Genomic DNA, 16,564 nt, shown 5'->3' with positions numbered 1-16,564 from the left:
GAGCATAACTGTCCTGTTGCTGTGAGTACAGTAGGTGTAGTATCCAGACATTGCAGTTAAATACATTTGCAACATTTGAGTAATAGTACTGAAAAGAAAATACATTATATTACAATTTAGCTGCCGTTGTATGAGAAAGGGACCACTAGAGTGGGCCATCCCCCATTAAATGCACATATCCCCATTAAATGCACATAGAGGATTTCTAGTTTTTTTGTTGTTGTGGTAACTATCCTGAATGATCAAACAATGATTATCTCCATTTCATCTGTCTGGTTGATTTTCCCTTTTTATATGTATTGCCACTATAATAAATAAAACATTTACAGACTTATATTGAGATCTGCATTTTATCCTACTGGAGATGCTTTGGGTGAGCAGGTTTTAGTCACACAGAGTGTTTGCACATGGTTAACCTAACCTAGTCAGAGCTAAATACTTGCTAAAAGCAAAAAATATCACATCAAGACTTTTTTTACATCATAAGGAGATATTTACAAATTTCGTACCATGTAGAAAGAGTTACCTCAAGGTATCAAGCTGAAAATGTCAGTCACATGTCAGTCTTAATGCAGTAGGTTATGCAGTGAGAAATAAACTTAAGATAAAGCCGATTTATATTTTCCTCAAATATTTTCCTTTTCTAAATGGAAACTATTCATAGACAAGTGTACAGTTTTAAGTTTATGTAATTCTCAGTCTAACAAAACAAAAACGTAACTTTTGAGATGCAGTGGGAAATTAGAGTATTTGAAGAGTATTTCAACATTGACAGAAACACATTTTAGTGAAGGACAGATAACAATGTGCTCCAAAACAAGTGCATTACTGGAACTATAAATAAGAGTTAAAGGGACAATTTATGAACGTAATACTTTGTAAATACAGTTATTTATTTAGCAGCTATACAGCCTGGATCTGTCGGTTTCAGCATTGGACAGCTCCATTGTCACAGTCATGACATTAAGGGAAGCTGTCAACTGCTGATTCAACCAGGCAGCCAGGCTAGTTGGCATATGTTAAAACGTTGAGATGGCCATGTTTGGCTATGTAATAGTTATATATTGCCCAGATTACCTGTCTGGTGTCACGGGGAAGTTGATGGGTTTACAGCAGGGTTATTCAACCAGGGGTCCTTGAAAATATATATTTATTTACATCACTAGCAACAGAATAAACTGATTTTAAATTACATACCTACAGTATAAAATATAATAATACAACTGCTGGTTAGCTTTCTTGACTTGGACATTTTTGCCAAAACACAACTAAACTTTGTTTCACCAGCTAAACAGCTGCTCTTAGCGAAAATGGGTTTCTAGCTAATAGGCTATATTAGAGTTTATACTTCCTCTTCCAATTAGAATGTGGGGTGGTGAAAAATATCTACTAAATCTATTTATTTTAAATTGTTGATTACTTTTTGCTCTTATCAGTCACCTAATGATAAGACAAGACGTGAAAACATTTATTTTTGCTAACGTGTGATGGGGGTCCCTGGGTCGCCAATTTGTCTGGGAGCTAGTCGCTGGGCATGAAAAGGTTGAAGACCCCTGGATTACAGTATCCTGTGTGGATGGCAAGGGTCCATTTCATATTAAAACAACATCTTTCCCCTTAGAGAAGGATCTTTGTGTTTGGCCATTTCCTTTTGCACACAGTTGATTTGTATGACTGATATACTATTACAATTCCAAAGGACACATTTTGTAAACAAGTCATGAGAACACAAAACAGTCCTTTATAACCGAACTGATATCTACCTGTAAGTTCATGTGGTTTATCAATTTCTATCCATGATAAGATACATGAACGTACACACACAAAAACCATCCGAACCTGCTCCATTCTTTGTAAACGGTGGCTTCTGTAAACGTTTTGAGTATAAACTGTTGGACACGCGAATATTGGTGCAAAAATTGTGGCAGTAATAATAGATCTTTCAAATCAGTCAGATTTACTACATAAACACAGATTTTTTTTTTTTAAGAAAAGACAAGTGATTGTAAAAACACAGTTAAGCAACATGGAGTTTTGATCAGTCTGAAAACATTTGGTAAACCGATACTAAGTCAGAAAAACAGAACCGAAGAACAATGACATACTGCAGCACATTAATTCTCAGTGCATGTAACACACATTTTCACTATTGACATATCACATAAAGCACAAAAACATTTCTACCGAAAAGCAATATACACAGTTAATCTATACACTCGGCAAACAGAATACACTTCAGTGGGCATCTAGTGCATAAACACATAAGATCAAATGTATAAGTATGTGCATCTCCATGTGAATAAAAGGCTGAAAACATTTATTTTGTTGCTTTTGGACATAGCACTTCAGTTTGTGTGAGGCCTTGCCACTGTTCGAATCGAAGACCAACAATTGACCATACAAGGAAAACGTAACAGAACATTAAACCACATTTAAACAAAGTCTATTCCACCTTTCTTCCAATATAATCTTTTGCATGACATTGTGCTTGATAGAAAAAAAGAACATACAAAATAAAACCAAGCTAAAAATAAGAAAAAAGTTTGTCTTGAAACTCATGCAAAGCAATCAGAAAAAAGGAATAGGAAACATTTCCACACACAAAAAGTAAAAATCAAGCGCTAAAGATTAGAAATCTGGACTGCTTCTGATTCAGAACCACTCTAGCAGCCAAAACTGTTCTGACATTCAGATCTGTAACCAATAATGTTTTGCATGCTTGACCAGCTCACACTGAACAAACAGATTCAAAGAATATATTAATACAAAAAAACATGTAAGAAGGAAGGTGTCCCATGTATCTATGGTAAATGGTGATCTGCATGTATTTACTGTGAACATAGCAAATATACACTAACATACATGAGACCAGAATTTAGATAAACCTTTCAAATAACACAAAATCCAAGATAGCACAAAGACAGCTCATCATTTGTGTAAGCTCACAATGCATTATGCTTTCTGCTATTGCATTACAGTAGCTGCACATTAAGGAATGTACCATATGCCTTCTCCACACAGTAAAGTTTTTTTTCTTCTCGCAAGCGTATCAAAAGACAAATAAGGTCTGTAACACTACTGAAAAGGAAAATGACAGGTGGCAGCCAAACATGTTCAAAGGTCAACTAAAAGAAATGAAGACCAACACCAGGGTTTGAAAAGATTCCCTCATATTTCTCTACAAGTGACCAATTCAGAATTGAAAATGCCTCAATTCAATACATGAATTTGAATTGAAGTAGTAAACAGGATACATAATTGTAATTTGAATGAAAAGTAAATAAAATTGAATTCAGTGAAATTAAAATGCCTCTTCTATTCTATATTAGGTGTAGTCTATACAAATATACATATTGTACATAAAACATGTCATTATATACATGCATATAAAATATTGATTTTCAGGACAAACTCTTAAAATCAATGATCGAGGAAAACAAAACCTGAATGCAAATATTCTAAGATATTATATTTAATTAATCTCTTAAATGTAGTTAAATATAGGGACAATACTACATTTCCCAGAATGCATTAGTGTTGGCCCTAAAGCCTTCAAAATAAGCCAAACAAATGAAATAGTTGGTGGAAATATAATTGGCTATTCTATGCACTAAAATAGAATATGAACATTGTTTCCAGAGAAAAGTCATATATTCTTTGGTATCTGGAAGTGTGACCTGTCAGATTCAGTGAAAAACTCATGTTCTATGTCTGAGTGGAATTTCTTTGAATTGCACAGAATTTAATTCTACTTCCTGTCAATCAAACTCAAATTCTACATCCTGTGGGGTGTGGCCAATTCAATTCAAATTTGAACTCATGAATTGAATGGGAGTCAATTCTAAAATTCTGAATTGAGCACATACCTGACTGATATAAATCACATAACTAGTGGTATTTCTTCAAGGTGAATTTACTCACACAGTACTGAAGTATAGATAGCGAATGACACAGTTAAATAGTGCATATTATATGATAATAGTGGGTTTTGTTTATAGACTCTATGCACAACAAGACAACTGTTCTCACTCCTGTCTGTGACACCTTTAGTACATATTTTAATATTAACCATTAAAGTGGTTTCCCACAGCACTCTTTGATGCATCAATTGTGTTACATCTAATTGCTTCCCAATTACATGATTACTTCACCCTGCTTGTATTGTACTTGTAGCTACGCTTGAAGCACAACAGGAGCATGACCAGCCGTATCTGTTCTGCAGTGAGAAATCTTCTATCCAAAAATACAAAGTTTATAATATCGGCTTCCAAAATTGGAGCATTTCAAAGTCACAATATCAGACGCCTCACAAAAAATACTAGCTGGTAAAAAAAACAAAAACATTTTTATATAAACTATAAACATATGCTTTTAAAAAATACACTTTCTTTTTTTAACAAGAAGTCAAGTTTGACCAAACACATGGGGAAACAGGTCCAGTGCACATAACAGTCGCTCAGTGGGGGGTGAAAAAGTCCCAGGGCTCAATGCTTTAATGTTGTGAGTAAAGTGCAAAGTAAAATGCAGGATAATGTCATGGGTACATCCAATGAAATTACTCACAAAAAGCAAGCTCACTTGACATTAACTATTAACAGGTCAACTGTAAAGCCTACAGCTGCAACAAAACTGAAATTCTGACACTATACATCCAGAAAAGACTGAAGAGCTGATGACAATGAGGGGAAAACATCACACACACACACACACACACACACACACACACACACACACACACGAGACAAATGAAGGTGTCAAGATTATGATAATACTGTATGAAGATGATTAAATACATTCTGGTTGCAGCAATGCTGTTCTAATATAGAGGCAGTTGACTCTTCTTGTCAGAAAATAATCACATTTTAGCAGTAAAATCTACCTCTGACACATCCATGAGAATCACATGAAGGGGTCAATTTTCTAACATATGCAGCATTTGTCTTTTGTCATGCTTTTTTACTTTTTCTGCCAAAGCCAACGTGCAGAATATATCATTTGAATACTCCTCCGCGAAGTGTAAATATTAAAATGTAGCAAATGAAACATGCCAACATGCTCATTTCTTTGCTGAGAAAAAGCAATCAAAATGGTACTGTACAATTCAACAAGGTCATTTAGTTTAGGTACTTTGTTATGTCTATTAGATCGCGAATAACGCTCAGTCCTCAATCAATCAATTTAATTTGTTTTGCATAGATATCATAAGCAAGATCCAATTTAGAAATGACAACTTTAAGGGCACCAGAAATGTGATACCTCGGCTCAATTAGGCTGACATGGGCCAATTAGACCAATTATGCTGACATGGGAAATAGAGTACGACTTCACAAAATGTGTGAATATCAATATGAAAAGCAAAATGGTAACTAGTGAAAAGCAGTGGATAACAACATAAGCAGTGATACACCTCCCTTAGTTGTGTTCAACTTGGTCATATTCTCGCTAGAGCAAATTTCAGTCTGGCGTTGGTCATATTTTCACACTAGTGGCATTTTGAATGAGGCCTACCTCATACTCTCATACTAGTGCCAATCTAAGTCAGGCCTAGGCATTGGAAAACAATGGGGGATGCTTGATAAAGGTTTGCACTTCACTACTTGTCTCAACAAGTTGCACAATTACAAAAAAAATGTAATGGAGAGATTGGCAATCATAGCTTTCCATATCATGTAATCTTATAAGGCAGAATCTGGTTATCACAGTGGTTCATTCAGATTTCATGTCTATCTGGTTTGCATCTCCAAACCAGCTACCATAGTAGAGATTAAATGTCATTTCAGGAATAAAGTGCCAAAATGACCCTATGACAGCCCTTTTTTTGAAAACTCTACAGAGTTGTAAGTGATTTTTCAAGGATTGTTTAACTTGAATTTAGGCCTTACTTTGGTTGCCGTGGCCAATCACAAGCTAAAGGTGAGGGTTAGCACTCCTAGTTGTTCAACAAAGGAAACCGCTTAACTGTTTACCTGAGGGGTATACTACAAAGCAGGATAAATGAGTTAGCCAGCTAACTTTGATAAACAACCAGAAATAACTATTTATTTTCTGGGTCATGAAGAAAGTTAAACTTAGATATGCATTTTTGGTCGTTGAGTCAATTAGATCTTGCCCATTTCAAGTATATCTTTACAAAAAATTACAAGTTACTTCTGAATATTTAGGCAAGTTAGCTGGCTAACTCATTGAACCCGCTTTGTAGTATACCCTTCAGCACTAAAACACATTGTGCAACCCTGAAACGCTGACATAATTTATGGACTGAGTTTGGAAAGAAACCAAAAGTAAAATACTGGTAAAGAAAAACTGCACCAATAAATACAACTACCGTGCCTTCAGAACGTATTCACACCCCATGACTTTCTCCACATTTTGTTGTGTTACAGCCTCAATTTAAAATGGATTACATTTAGATTTTGTGTCACTAACCTACACACAATACCCCATAATGTCAAAGTGGAATTATGTTTTTAGAAATGCTTACAAATTAATTAAAAAGGTAAAGCTGAAATGTCTTGAGTCAATAAGTATTTAACTCTTTTGTTATGGCAAGACTAAATAGGTTCAGGAGTAAAAATGTGCTTAACAAGTCACATAATAAGTTGCATGGACTCACTCTGTGTGCAATAATAGTGTTTAACATGATTTTTAAATGACTACGCCATCTCTGTACCCCACACATACAATTGCACTATATATACACAAAAGGATGTGGACAAACCATCAAATGAGTGGATTCGGGTATTTCAGCCACACCCGTCACTGACAGGTGTATAAAATTGAGCACACAGCCATGCAATATCCATAGACAACCATTGGCAGTAGAATGGCCTGTACTGAAGTGCTCAGTGACTTTCAATGTGGCACCGTCATAGGATGGCACCTTTCCAACAAGTCAATTCATCAAATTTCTGCCCTGCTAGAGCTGCCCCGGTCAACTGTAAATGCTGTTATTGTGAAGTGGAAACGTCTAGGAGCAACAACAGCTCCCCCGCGAAGTGGTAGGCCACACACACATTGGGTTAACTGCCTTGTTCAGGGGCAGAACAACAGATTTTTACCTTGTCAACTCGGGGATTCAATCTTGCAACCTTTCGGTTAATAGTCCAACGCTCTAACCACTAGGCTACCTCCCCCCACAAGCTCGCAGACAGGACCACCGAGTGTTGAAGCGCAAAGCGCGTAAAAATCGTCTTTCCTCGGTTGCAACACTCACTACAGAGTTCCAAACTGCCTCTGGAAGCAACGTCAGCACATTAACTGTTTGTCGGGAGCTTCATGAAATGGGTTTCCATGGCTGAGCAGCCACACACAAGCCTAAGATCACCATGCGCAATGCCAAGAGTCGGCTGGAGTGGTGTAAATCTCGCCGCCATTGGACTCTGGAGCCGTGGAAACACGTTCTCTGGAGTGATGAATTACGCTTCACTATCTGGCAGGCCGATGGATGAATCTGGGTTTGGCGGATGCCAGGAGACGCTACCTGCCCCAATGCATAGGACCAACTGTAAAGTTTGGTAGAAGAGGAATAATGGTCTGGGTCTGTTTTTCATGGTTCGGGCTAGGCCCCTTAGTTTCAGTTAAGGGAAATCTTAACGCTACAGCATACAATGACATGCAAGACGATTCTGTGCTTCCAACTTTGTGGCAACAGTTTGGGGAAGCACATTTCCTGTTTCAGCATGAAAATTCCCCCGTGCATGAATTGAAACGCCGACTGCGAGCCAGGCCTAATCGCCCAACATCAATGCCCGACCTCACTAATGCTCTTGTGGCTGAATGGAAGCAAGTCCCGGCAGCAATGTTCCAACATCTAGTGGAAAGCCTTCCCAGAAGAGTGGAGGCTATTTTAGCAGCAAAGGGGGGACCAACTCCATATTAATGCCCATGATTTTGGAATGAGATGTTTGACGAGCAGGTGTCCACATACTTTTGGTCATGTACTGTGCCTTGCAAAAGTATTCATCCCCCTTGGTGTTTTTCCTATTTTGTTGCATTACAACCTGTAATTTAAATTGATTTTTATTTGAATTTCATGGAATGGAAATACACAAAATAGTCCAAATTGGTGAAGTGAAATGAAAAAAATAACTTGTTTAAACATATGTATTCACCCCCTTTGCTATGAAGTCCCTAAATAAGATCTGGTGCAACCAATTACCTTCAGAAGTCACATTATTAGTTAAATAAAGGCCACCTGTGTGTGATCTAAGTGTCACATGATCTGTCACATGATCTCAGTATATATACACACCTGTTCTGAAAGGCCTCAGAGTCTGCAACACAGAGAGGCAACCAAGAGACCAAATATAACCCTGAAGTAGCTGCAAAGCTCCACAGCGGAGATCTGGTCAGATGAGACTAAAATGTAGCTTTTTGGCCATCAAGGAAAGCGCTATGTCTGGCACAAACCCAACACCTCTCATCACACCGAGATGACCATACCCACAGTGAAGCATGGTGGTGGCAGCATCATGCTGTGGCGCTGTTTTTAATCGGCATGAACTGGGAAACTGGTCAGAATTGAAGGAATGATGGATGGCGCTAAATATAGGGAAATTCTTGAGGGAAACCTGTTTCAGTCTTCCAGAGATTTGAGACTGGGACAGAGGTTCACCTTCCAGCAGGACAATGACCCTAAGCATACTGCTAAAGCAACATTTCAGTGGTTTAAGTTGAAACATTTAAATGTCTTGGAATGGCCTACTCAAAGCCCAGACTTCAATCCAATTGAGAATCTGTGGTATGACTTAAAGATTGCTGTACACCAGTAGAACCTATCCAACTTGGAGCTGGAGCAGTTTTGCCTTGAAGAATGGGCAAAATCCCAGTGGCTAGATGTGCCAAGCTTATAGAGACATACCCCAAGAGACTTGCAGCTGTAATTGCTGAAAAAGGTGGCTCTACAAAGTTATTTCTTGTTTGTTTCACAATAAAAAATATTTTGCATCTTCAAAGTGGTAGGTATGTTGTGTAAATCAAATTATACAAGCCCCCCCAAAAATCAATTTTAATTCCAGGTTGTAAGGCAACAAAATAGGATAAATGCCAAGGGGTTGTGAATACTTTCGCAAGCCACTGTAGTTTATCTGTAAGGTCCCTCAGTCAAGCAGTGAATTTCAAGCACAGATTCAACCACGAAGACCAGGGAGTTTTTCCAATGGTTCCCAAATAAAGGCACCTAGATGGGTAAAAAAAGGAAAAGGAGCCATTGAATATCCCTTTGAGTATGGTGTGTCAATAGTCCCAGTCACTAAAAAGATACAGGCGTCCTTCCTAACTCAGTTGACAGAGAGGAAGGAAACCGCTCAGGGATTTCACCATGAGGCCAATGGTGACTTTAAAACAGTTACAGAGTTTAATGGCTGTGATAGGAGAACAATGTTGTTGATCCATCTTCAGTTTAGTTACTCCACAATACTAACCTAAATAACAGAGTGAAAAGAAGGAAGCCTGTACAGAATAAAAATATTCCAAAACATGCATCCTGTTTGCAATAAGAAACTAAAGTAATACTGTAAACAATGAACTTTTAGTCCTAAATACAAAGCGTTATGTTTTGGACAAATCCAACACATCATTGAGTACCATGGTGGTGGTTGCATCATGTTATGGGTATGCTTATCATAAGCAAGGACTAGGAAGCTTTAAAAAAATTAAAAATAAAATGGAATAGAGCTAAGCACAGGCAAAATCCTAGATGAAAACTTGGTTCAGTCTGCTTTCCAACAGACACTGACAGACAAATTCAGCATTTAGCAGGACAATAGCCTAAAACACAAGGCCATATACACTGAAGTTTCTTACAATGATGACATAGAATGGCTTAGTTACAGTTTTTACTTAAAATTGTCTTGAAAATCTACGGCAAGACTTGAAAATGGCTGTATAGCAATGATCAACAACCAACTTGACAGAGTATGAATAAATTTTTAAAGAATAATGGGCAAATATTGTACAATCCAGGTGTGCAAATCTCTTAGATTTATCCAGAAAAATTCACAGCTGTAATCGCTGCCAAAGGGGATTCTAAACTGTATTGACTCAGGGGGTTGACTCAGTGTTTCATTTTCCATAAAGTTTTTTTAAATGTTAGAATTTTTCTTCCACTTTGACATTAGAGCATTTTGTGTATATCATTGACAAAAAAGGACATTTTAATCCCACCTCACAACACAACAAAATGTGGGAAAAGTAAAGGGGTGTGAATACTTTCTGAAGGCACTGTATAGTGTGAATTACTGACAGCGCGGTTAAGTGCACTGATGAAAATGTGAGACTGGCAAGATTAGCCAATAGAGGGGCGGTTGTGAAAAAGCAGATGGGTGATAATGAGACATGCTAATCTAGTATGGCAGGTGAGAGAAAGATAAACAATGGGCTGTACATGCTCAACGATCCTGACGGTCCTCACTGACCCGCCACTGCAGACATGATTTTAATCAATGAATGTCTTCAAATGGAAGGCCAGACCAATGTAGTTTGTATCCTCTTTTGTTTTCCTTTACAAAAACCAAAGCATCCAACAGAAAGGCTGGCAGGCGGCATATAATAAAATAAATAAACAAGTTAAGGGATGTATGTGGTTAGCACAGACTGGTCACAGGCAGATCCTTAAGCGCAATATCCACCAAACATGACAATGTCGCCCTTCCATCTTTTCCATCCGGAAGGGAGACCATTTCCCTACTAGCTCATCTTACCATGGCTCTTAGAAAGGGGTGGCTGGTGAAGGGAGGTGGGAGTGTGGGATGAATACACTGCACAGCTGGGGCCTAGCCACGAGCTACCACACTCCCAAAATATCCCTCTCCCCTCAGGCCGGGTTCCTCCGAGACAGTCGGTCAACTTGGCAGCGGCTCTAAAGCCGGTCCATCCGAAAGGCGTCTTCCGTGGCGGGGTCAGTGAGGACCATGTCAGGATCGTTGAGCATGTACAGCCCATCCAGGGTCAGAGGGTCGATCTTCAGCTCGTCCAAGGGAAACTGAGAGTCTGCGTCGAAGCTGATGTCAGCCGACAGAGAGCTGTAAGACATCCCCTTGGACAGTCTGGGTGGTGACTCTCCGGTGGCTAAAACATACATGAGTAAAGAGAGATGAGGAGAGGTCAGGGTCTTCCTGTTGTGTTTACTCCAAAGAATAGCATCTCATTAAATATTTAAAGGAACAGCCAATAAATGTACACTGCTCAAAAAAATAAAGGGAACACTTAAACAACACAATGTAACTCCAAGTCAATCACACTTCTGTGAAATCAAACTGTCCACTTAGGAAGCAACACTGATTGACAATACATTTCACATGCTGTTGTGCAAATGGAATAGACAAAAGGTGGAAATGATAGGCAATTAGCAAGACACCCCCAATAAAGGAGTGGTTCTGCAGGTGGTGACCACAGACCACTTCTCAGTTCCTATGCTTCCTGGCTGATGTTTTGGTCACTTTTGAATGCTGGCGGTGCTTTCACTCTAGTGGTAGCATGAGACGGAGTCTACAACCCACACAAGTGGCTCAGGTAGTGCAGCTCATCCAGGATGGCACATCAATGCGAGCTGTGGCAAGAAGGTTTGCTGTGTCTGTCAGCGTAGTGTCCAGAGCATGGAGGCGTTACCAGGAGACAGGCCAGTACATCAGGAGACGTGGAGGAGGCCGTAGGAGGGCAACAACCCAGCAGCAGGACCGCTACCTCCGCCTTTGTGCAAGGAGGAGCACTGCCAGAGCCCTGCAAAATGACCTCCAGCAGGCCACAAATGTGCATGTGTCTGCTCAAACGGTCAGAAACAGACTCCATGAGGGTGGTATGAGGGCCCGACGTCCACAGGTGGGGGTTGTGCTTACAGCCCAACACGGTGCAGGACGTTTGGCATTTGCCAGAGAACACCAAGATTGGCAAATTCGCCACTGGCGCCCTGTGCTCTTCACAGATGAAAGCAGGTTCACACGCACATGTGACAGAGTCTGGACACGCCGTGGAGAACGTTCTGCTGCCTGCAACATCCTCCAGCATGACCGGTTTGGCGGTGGGTCAGTCATGGTGTGGGGTGGTATTTCTTTGTGGGGCCGCACAGCCCTCCATGTGCTCGCCAGAGGTAGCCTGACTGCCATTAGGTACCGAGATGAGATCCTCAGACCCCTTGTGAGACCATATGCTGGTGCGGTTGGCCCTGGGTTCCTCCTAATGCAAGACAATGCTAGACCTCATGTGGCTGGAGTGTGTCAGCAGTTCCTGCAAGAGGAAGACATTGATGCTATGGACTGGCCCGCCCGTTCCCCAGACCTGAATCCAATTGAGCACATCTGGGACATCATGTCTCGCTCCATCCACCAACACCACGTTGCACCACAGACTGTCCAGGAGTTGGCAGATGCTTTAGTCCAGGTCTGGGAGGAGATCCCTCAGGAGACCATCCACTACCTCATCAAGAGCATGCCCAGGCGTTGTAGGGAGGTCATACAGGCACGTGGAGGCCACACACACACTACTGAGCCTAATTTTGACTTGTTTTAAGGACATTACATCAAAGTTGGATCAGCCTGTAGTGTGGTTTTCCACTTTAATTTTGAGTGTGACTCCAAATCCAGACCTCCATGGGTTGATAAATTTGATTTCCATTGATAATTTTTGTGTGATTTTGTTGTCAGCACATTCAACTATGTAAAGAAAAAAGTATTTAATAAGAATATTTCATTCATTCAGATCTAGGATGTGTTATTTTAGTGTTCCCTTTATTTTTTTGAGCAGTGTAGTTTACAAATGTTCAAATCAGGAAGGCTGGTCTGAATGCTTGTTTAACTTTATCCAGTAAGCATAACATAATTCACTTAGTTTCCTATTCTACGGGCATTGTGGGAATGAATACAAACGCATTATCATCAGCATGGCACAATAATGCACATTCCTCACATTTGCTGTTCAACCACTCTTGACATTATCACCTTCCTCTCTCTCAACCAATAGGCATAAATCTTGGGATGTATGTCAATTCACCCATGCACTCTCACTTGCTGTTTCTCAGCAACAGTTTTTGACAATCATTCACCTCCAACACCACCAGCTATAATAACCTTAAGCCCTGTCCATTGGAACTCCTTTCCCCCAGCGGGGGGTTTCGATGCCAGCAGTCCCGCATTGGGCTACCTGCCATCACATCATCTGGCTCTGAGGATCTTCCCTCGGAGACAGGGCCATTCCCCAAACGATTTAATAAAATGTCATATTGCATTCCGTCTTTGTTGTTCATTCAGTTAAGCCTGTACTAGATTAAACTACGATTGAGTGTCAAGTCAAGTAAAATGAAAATAAATACAGAAAACCTCAACTTAATTAATTTAGCTAGTGTTAGGAATTAATAAGTGCTTAGGCGCACAGGTAAACATTACACTTCCACTTCCCACCTCTAGGGGGCATCAGAAACCGGGCCAGGTGCTGAGAGAGCAGGTGGATTGATAAGTAATTGCTCACAGTTGCAAGTGATAGGCAGGTGATCAGTGAGAAGAGAGGTGTCATGGATTGAATAGCCTGTCAGCCCGGCAACCACGTTCCCAATTCCCCGGAGTGCCCAGTTAGGGTAAAGGAGTATATACAGCACGTCTCCTACACGGAGGTTTAGGGCTATACAGCAGGTCTCCGACACGGCGGGTCAGGGCTATACAGCAGGTCTCCTACACGGAGGGTCAGGGCTATACAGCACGTCTCCTACACGGAGAGTCAGGGCTATACAGCACGTCTCCTACACGGAGAGTCAGGGCTATACAGCACGTCTCCTACACGGAGAGTCAGGGCTATACAGCACGTCTCCTACACGGAGAGTCAGGGCTATACAGCAGGTCTCCTACACGGAGAGTCAGGGCTATACAGCAGGTCTCCTACACGGAGAGTCAGGGCTATACAGCAGGTCTCCTACACGGAGGGTCAGGGCTATACAGCAGGTCTCCTACACGGAGGGTCAGGGCTATACAGCAGGTCTCCTACACGGAGAGTCAGGGCTATACAGCACGTCTCCTACACGGAGGGTCTGGGCTATACAGCAGGTCTCCTACACGGAGGGTCAGGGCTATACAGCAGGTCTCCTACACGGAGGGTCAGGGCTATACAGCAGGTCTCCTACACGGAGGCAAGTGAAATAGTTGAAAGAGAGAGGGGAGCTGAAGATATGGCGGTGGATGCTCCACTGAATCTTTAGATTCAGAGTGTTGTTAAACAGTTGAGGGAAACTGAAATGCTAATTGTGAAGGTGAATTTTATGGTGTTTATTGTGCATGTGATTAATTGTACTGCACAAAGGAACGAAAAGTCCAAGAAACTGGACATAATAGTATCTGTACAGCACTTTGTGACATCAGCTGATGTAAGAAGGGCTTTATAAATAAATACATTTGATTTGATTTATCTGCTGCTGAAAGGTTTTTGGGTTTCCAGGACTTCACTGCCGAACCATAGCAAAGAATACTGTCTGAAGATGCTCCTCCTTCTCAGGCTACAGAGCCTGTAGGGATGGGCGTTGGCAGTTCAATCTGAATAAAGGAGTACATTTGAGTTTTGTTTTGTTTATTTTGTTTTATTTTGTTAATTATTTGGGCAGATATACAGCCAAAACAGTAGGTGGCGGCATGCACATATAGCATTTGTTTACGGACCGCAATAATATCAAAATACACACACATACAGTGCATTCAAACCCCTTGACTTTTTCCACATTGTTATAAAATTCATAAATTATTTTTTGCCCCTCATCAATACCCCATAATGCCAAAGTGAAAACAGGTTTATAGAAATGTTTGCAAATGTATAAAATATAAAAAACAGAAATACCTTATTTACATAAGTATTCAGACCCTTTGCTATGAGACTCGAAATTGAGCTCAGGTGCATCCTGTTTCCATTGATCATCCTTGAGATGTTTCTACAAATTGATTGGAGTCCTGTGGAACATTCAATTGAATTGAGGTTGAGGACTTGAGGACTTGTGAGGCGTCTGTTTCTCAAACTAGACACTCTTAATGTACTTGTCCTCTTGCTCAGTTGTACACCGGGGCCTCCCACTCCTCTTTCTATTCTGGTTAGAGCCAGTCTGCTTACATTCACTTTCATGCTAAATGCAAACATTCAGACAGCTTATGGTAGAGCAAGGCGTGCATTGGACCCCTAGACATAACAAAAGTTAGATCTTTGTATTGAGAGAGTGTTTACATTAAGTGAGCTCTATTCCACTGCCTAGCCTTGCAGAGGCTTGAGTGAGCTACCTGGTGTGGCAGAATAGTACCTGTGAGAATGATGTTGGGGATGTTGCCATGGCTACTGTAGCCCAGCTGCTGGGAGTCTTGCAGGTTGCCGTGGCTACCCATCAAACCTATCATGGCTGCTTGGGAGTAGTTGAGGGTGGAGCCCTGGCCATACAGACTGTTATTGTCTGTCATGTTGAACTGCTCCAGCTGTTCGAGGCACAGAGAAAACAGAACATGAGGTTAGCCAACACAGTACATGAGGCTAGCCAACACAGTACATGAGGCTAGCCAACACAGTACCTGAGGCTAGCCAACACAGTACATGAGGCTCGCCAACACAGTACATGAGGCTCGCCAACACAGTACATGAGGCTCGCCAACACAGTACATGAGGCTCGCCAACACAGTACATGAGGCTCGCCAACACAGTACCTGAGGCTCGCCAACACAGTACCTGAGGCTCGCCAACACAGTACCTGAGGTTAGCCAACACAGTACCTGAGGTTAGCCAACACAGTACCTGAGGTTAGCCAACACAGTACCTGAGGTTAGCCAACACAGTACCTGAGGTTAGCCAACACAGTACCTGAGGTTAGCCAACACAGTACATGAGGCTCGCCAACACAGTACCTGAGGTTAGCCAACACAGTACCTGAGGTTAGCCAACACAGTACCTGAGGTTAGCCAACACAGTACCTGAGGTTAGCCAACACAGTACCTGAGGTTAGCCAACACAGAACATGAGGCTAGCCAACACGGTACATGAGGCTAGCCAACACGGTACATGAGGTTAGCCAACACGGTACATGAGGTTAGCCAACACGGTACATGAGGTTAGCCAACACGGTACATGAGGTTAGCCAACACGGTACATGAGGTTAGCCAACACGGTACATGAGGTTAGCCAACACGGTACATGAGGTTAGCCAACACGGTACATGAGGTTAGCCAACACGGTACATGAGGTTAGCCAACACGGTACATGAGGTTAGCCAACACGGTACATGAGGTTAGCCAACACGGTACATGAGGTTAGCCAACACGGTACATGAGGTTAGCCAACACGGTACATGAGGTTAGCCAACACGGTACACGAGGTTAGCCAACACGGTACACGAGGTTAGCCAACACGGTACACGAGGTTAGCCAACACGGTACACGAGGCTAGCCAACACGGTACACGAGGCTAGCCAACACGGTACACGAGGCTAGCCAACACAGTACACGAGGTTAGCCAACACAGTACACGAGGTTAGCCAACACAGTACATGAGGTTAGCCAACACTCAACAACAAGAGCTCATTTCTCTACTATTAACAGGTGCAAAATGGTCAATATAAAGA

The 16,564-nt window shown here is 41.3% G+C and overlaps 1 protein-coding gene across 1 annotated transcript in view; it reads right to left on the bottom strand.

Moving 5' to 3' along the window:
• Window positions 1-10,728: 10,728 nt before the first annotated feature.
• Window positions 10,729-16,564, bottom strand: part of LOC120019889 (CREB-regulated transcription coactivator 1-like) — a 73,963-nt gene continuing 68,127 nt past the window's right edge. The window contains exons 13-14 of the mRNA XM_038963300.1: window positions 15,260-15,428; window positions 10,729-11,067 (exon numbers count right to left, since the gene is read on the bottom strand). Coding sequence (XP_038819228.1) covers window positions 10,859-11,067; window positions 15,260-15,428 — 378 coding nt within the window. The 3' untranslated portion in view covers window positions 10,729-10,858. The remainder of the gene's footprint in view (window positions 11,068-15,259; window positions 15,429-16,564) is intronic.

Source organism: Salvelinus namaycush, chromosome 25 (genome assembly GCF_016432855.1).
Source record: "Salvelinus namaycush isolate Seneca chromosome 25, SaNama_1.0, whole genome shotgun sequence".
Taxonomy (NCBI): domain Eukaryota; kingdom Metazoa; phylum Chordata; class Actinopteri; order Salmoniformes; family Salmonidae; genus Salvelinus; species Salvelinus namaycush.
Note: the sequence above shows the minus strand (reverse complement) of the source record. Positions and strands in the feature narration are given on the sequence as shown.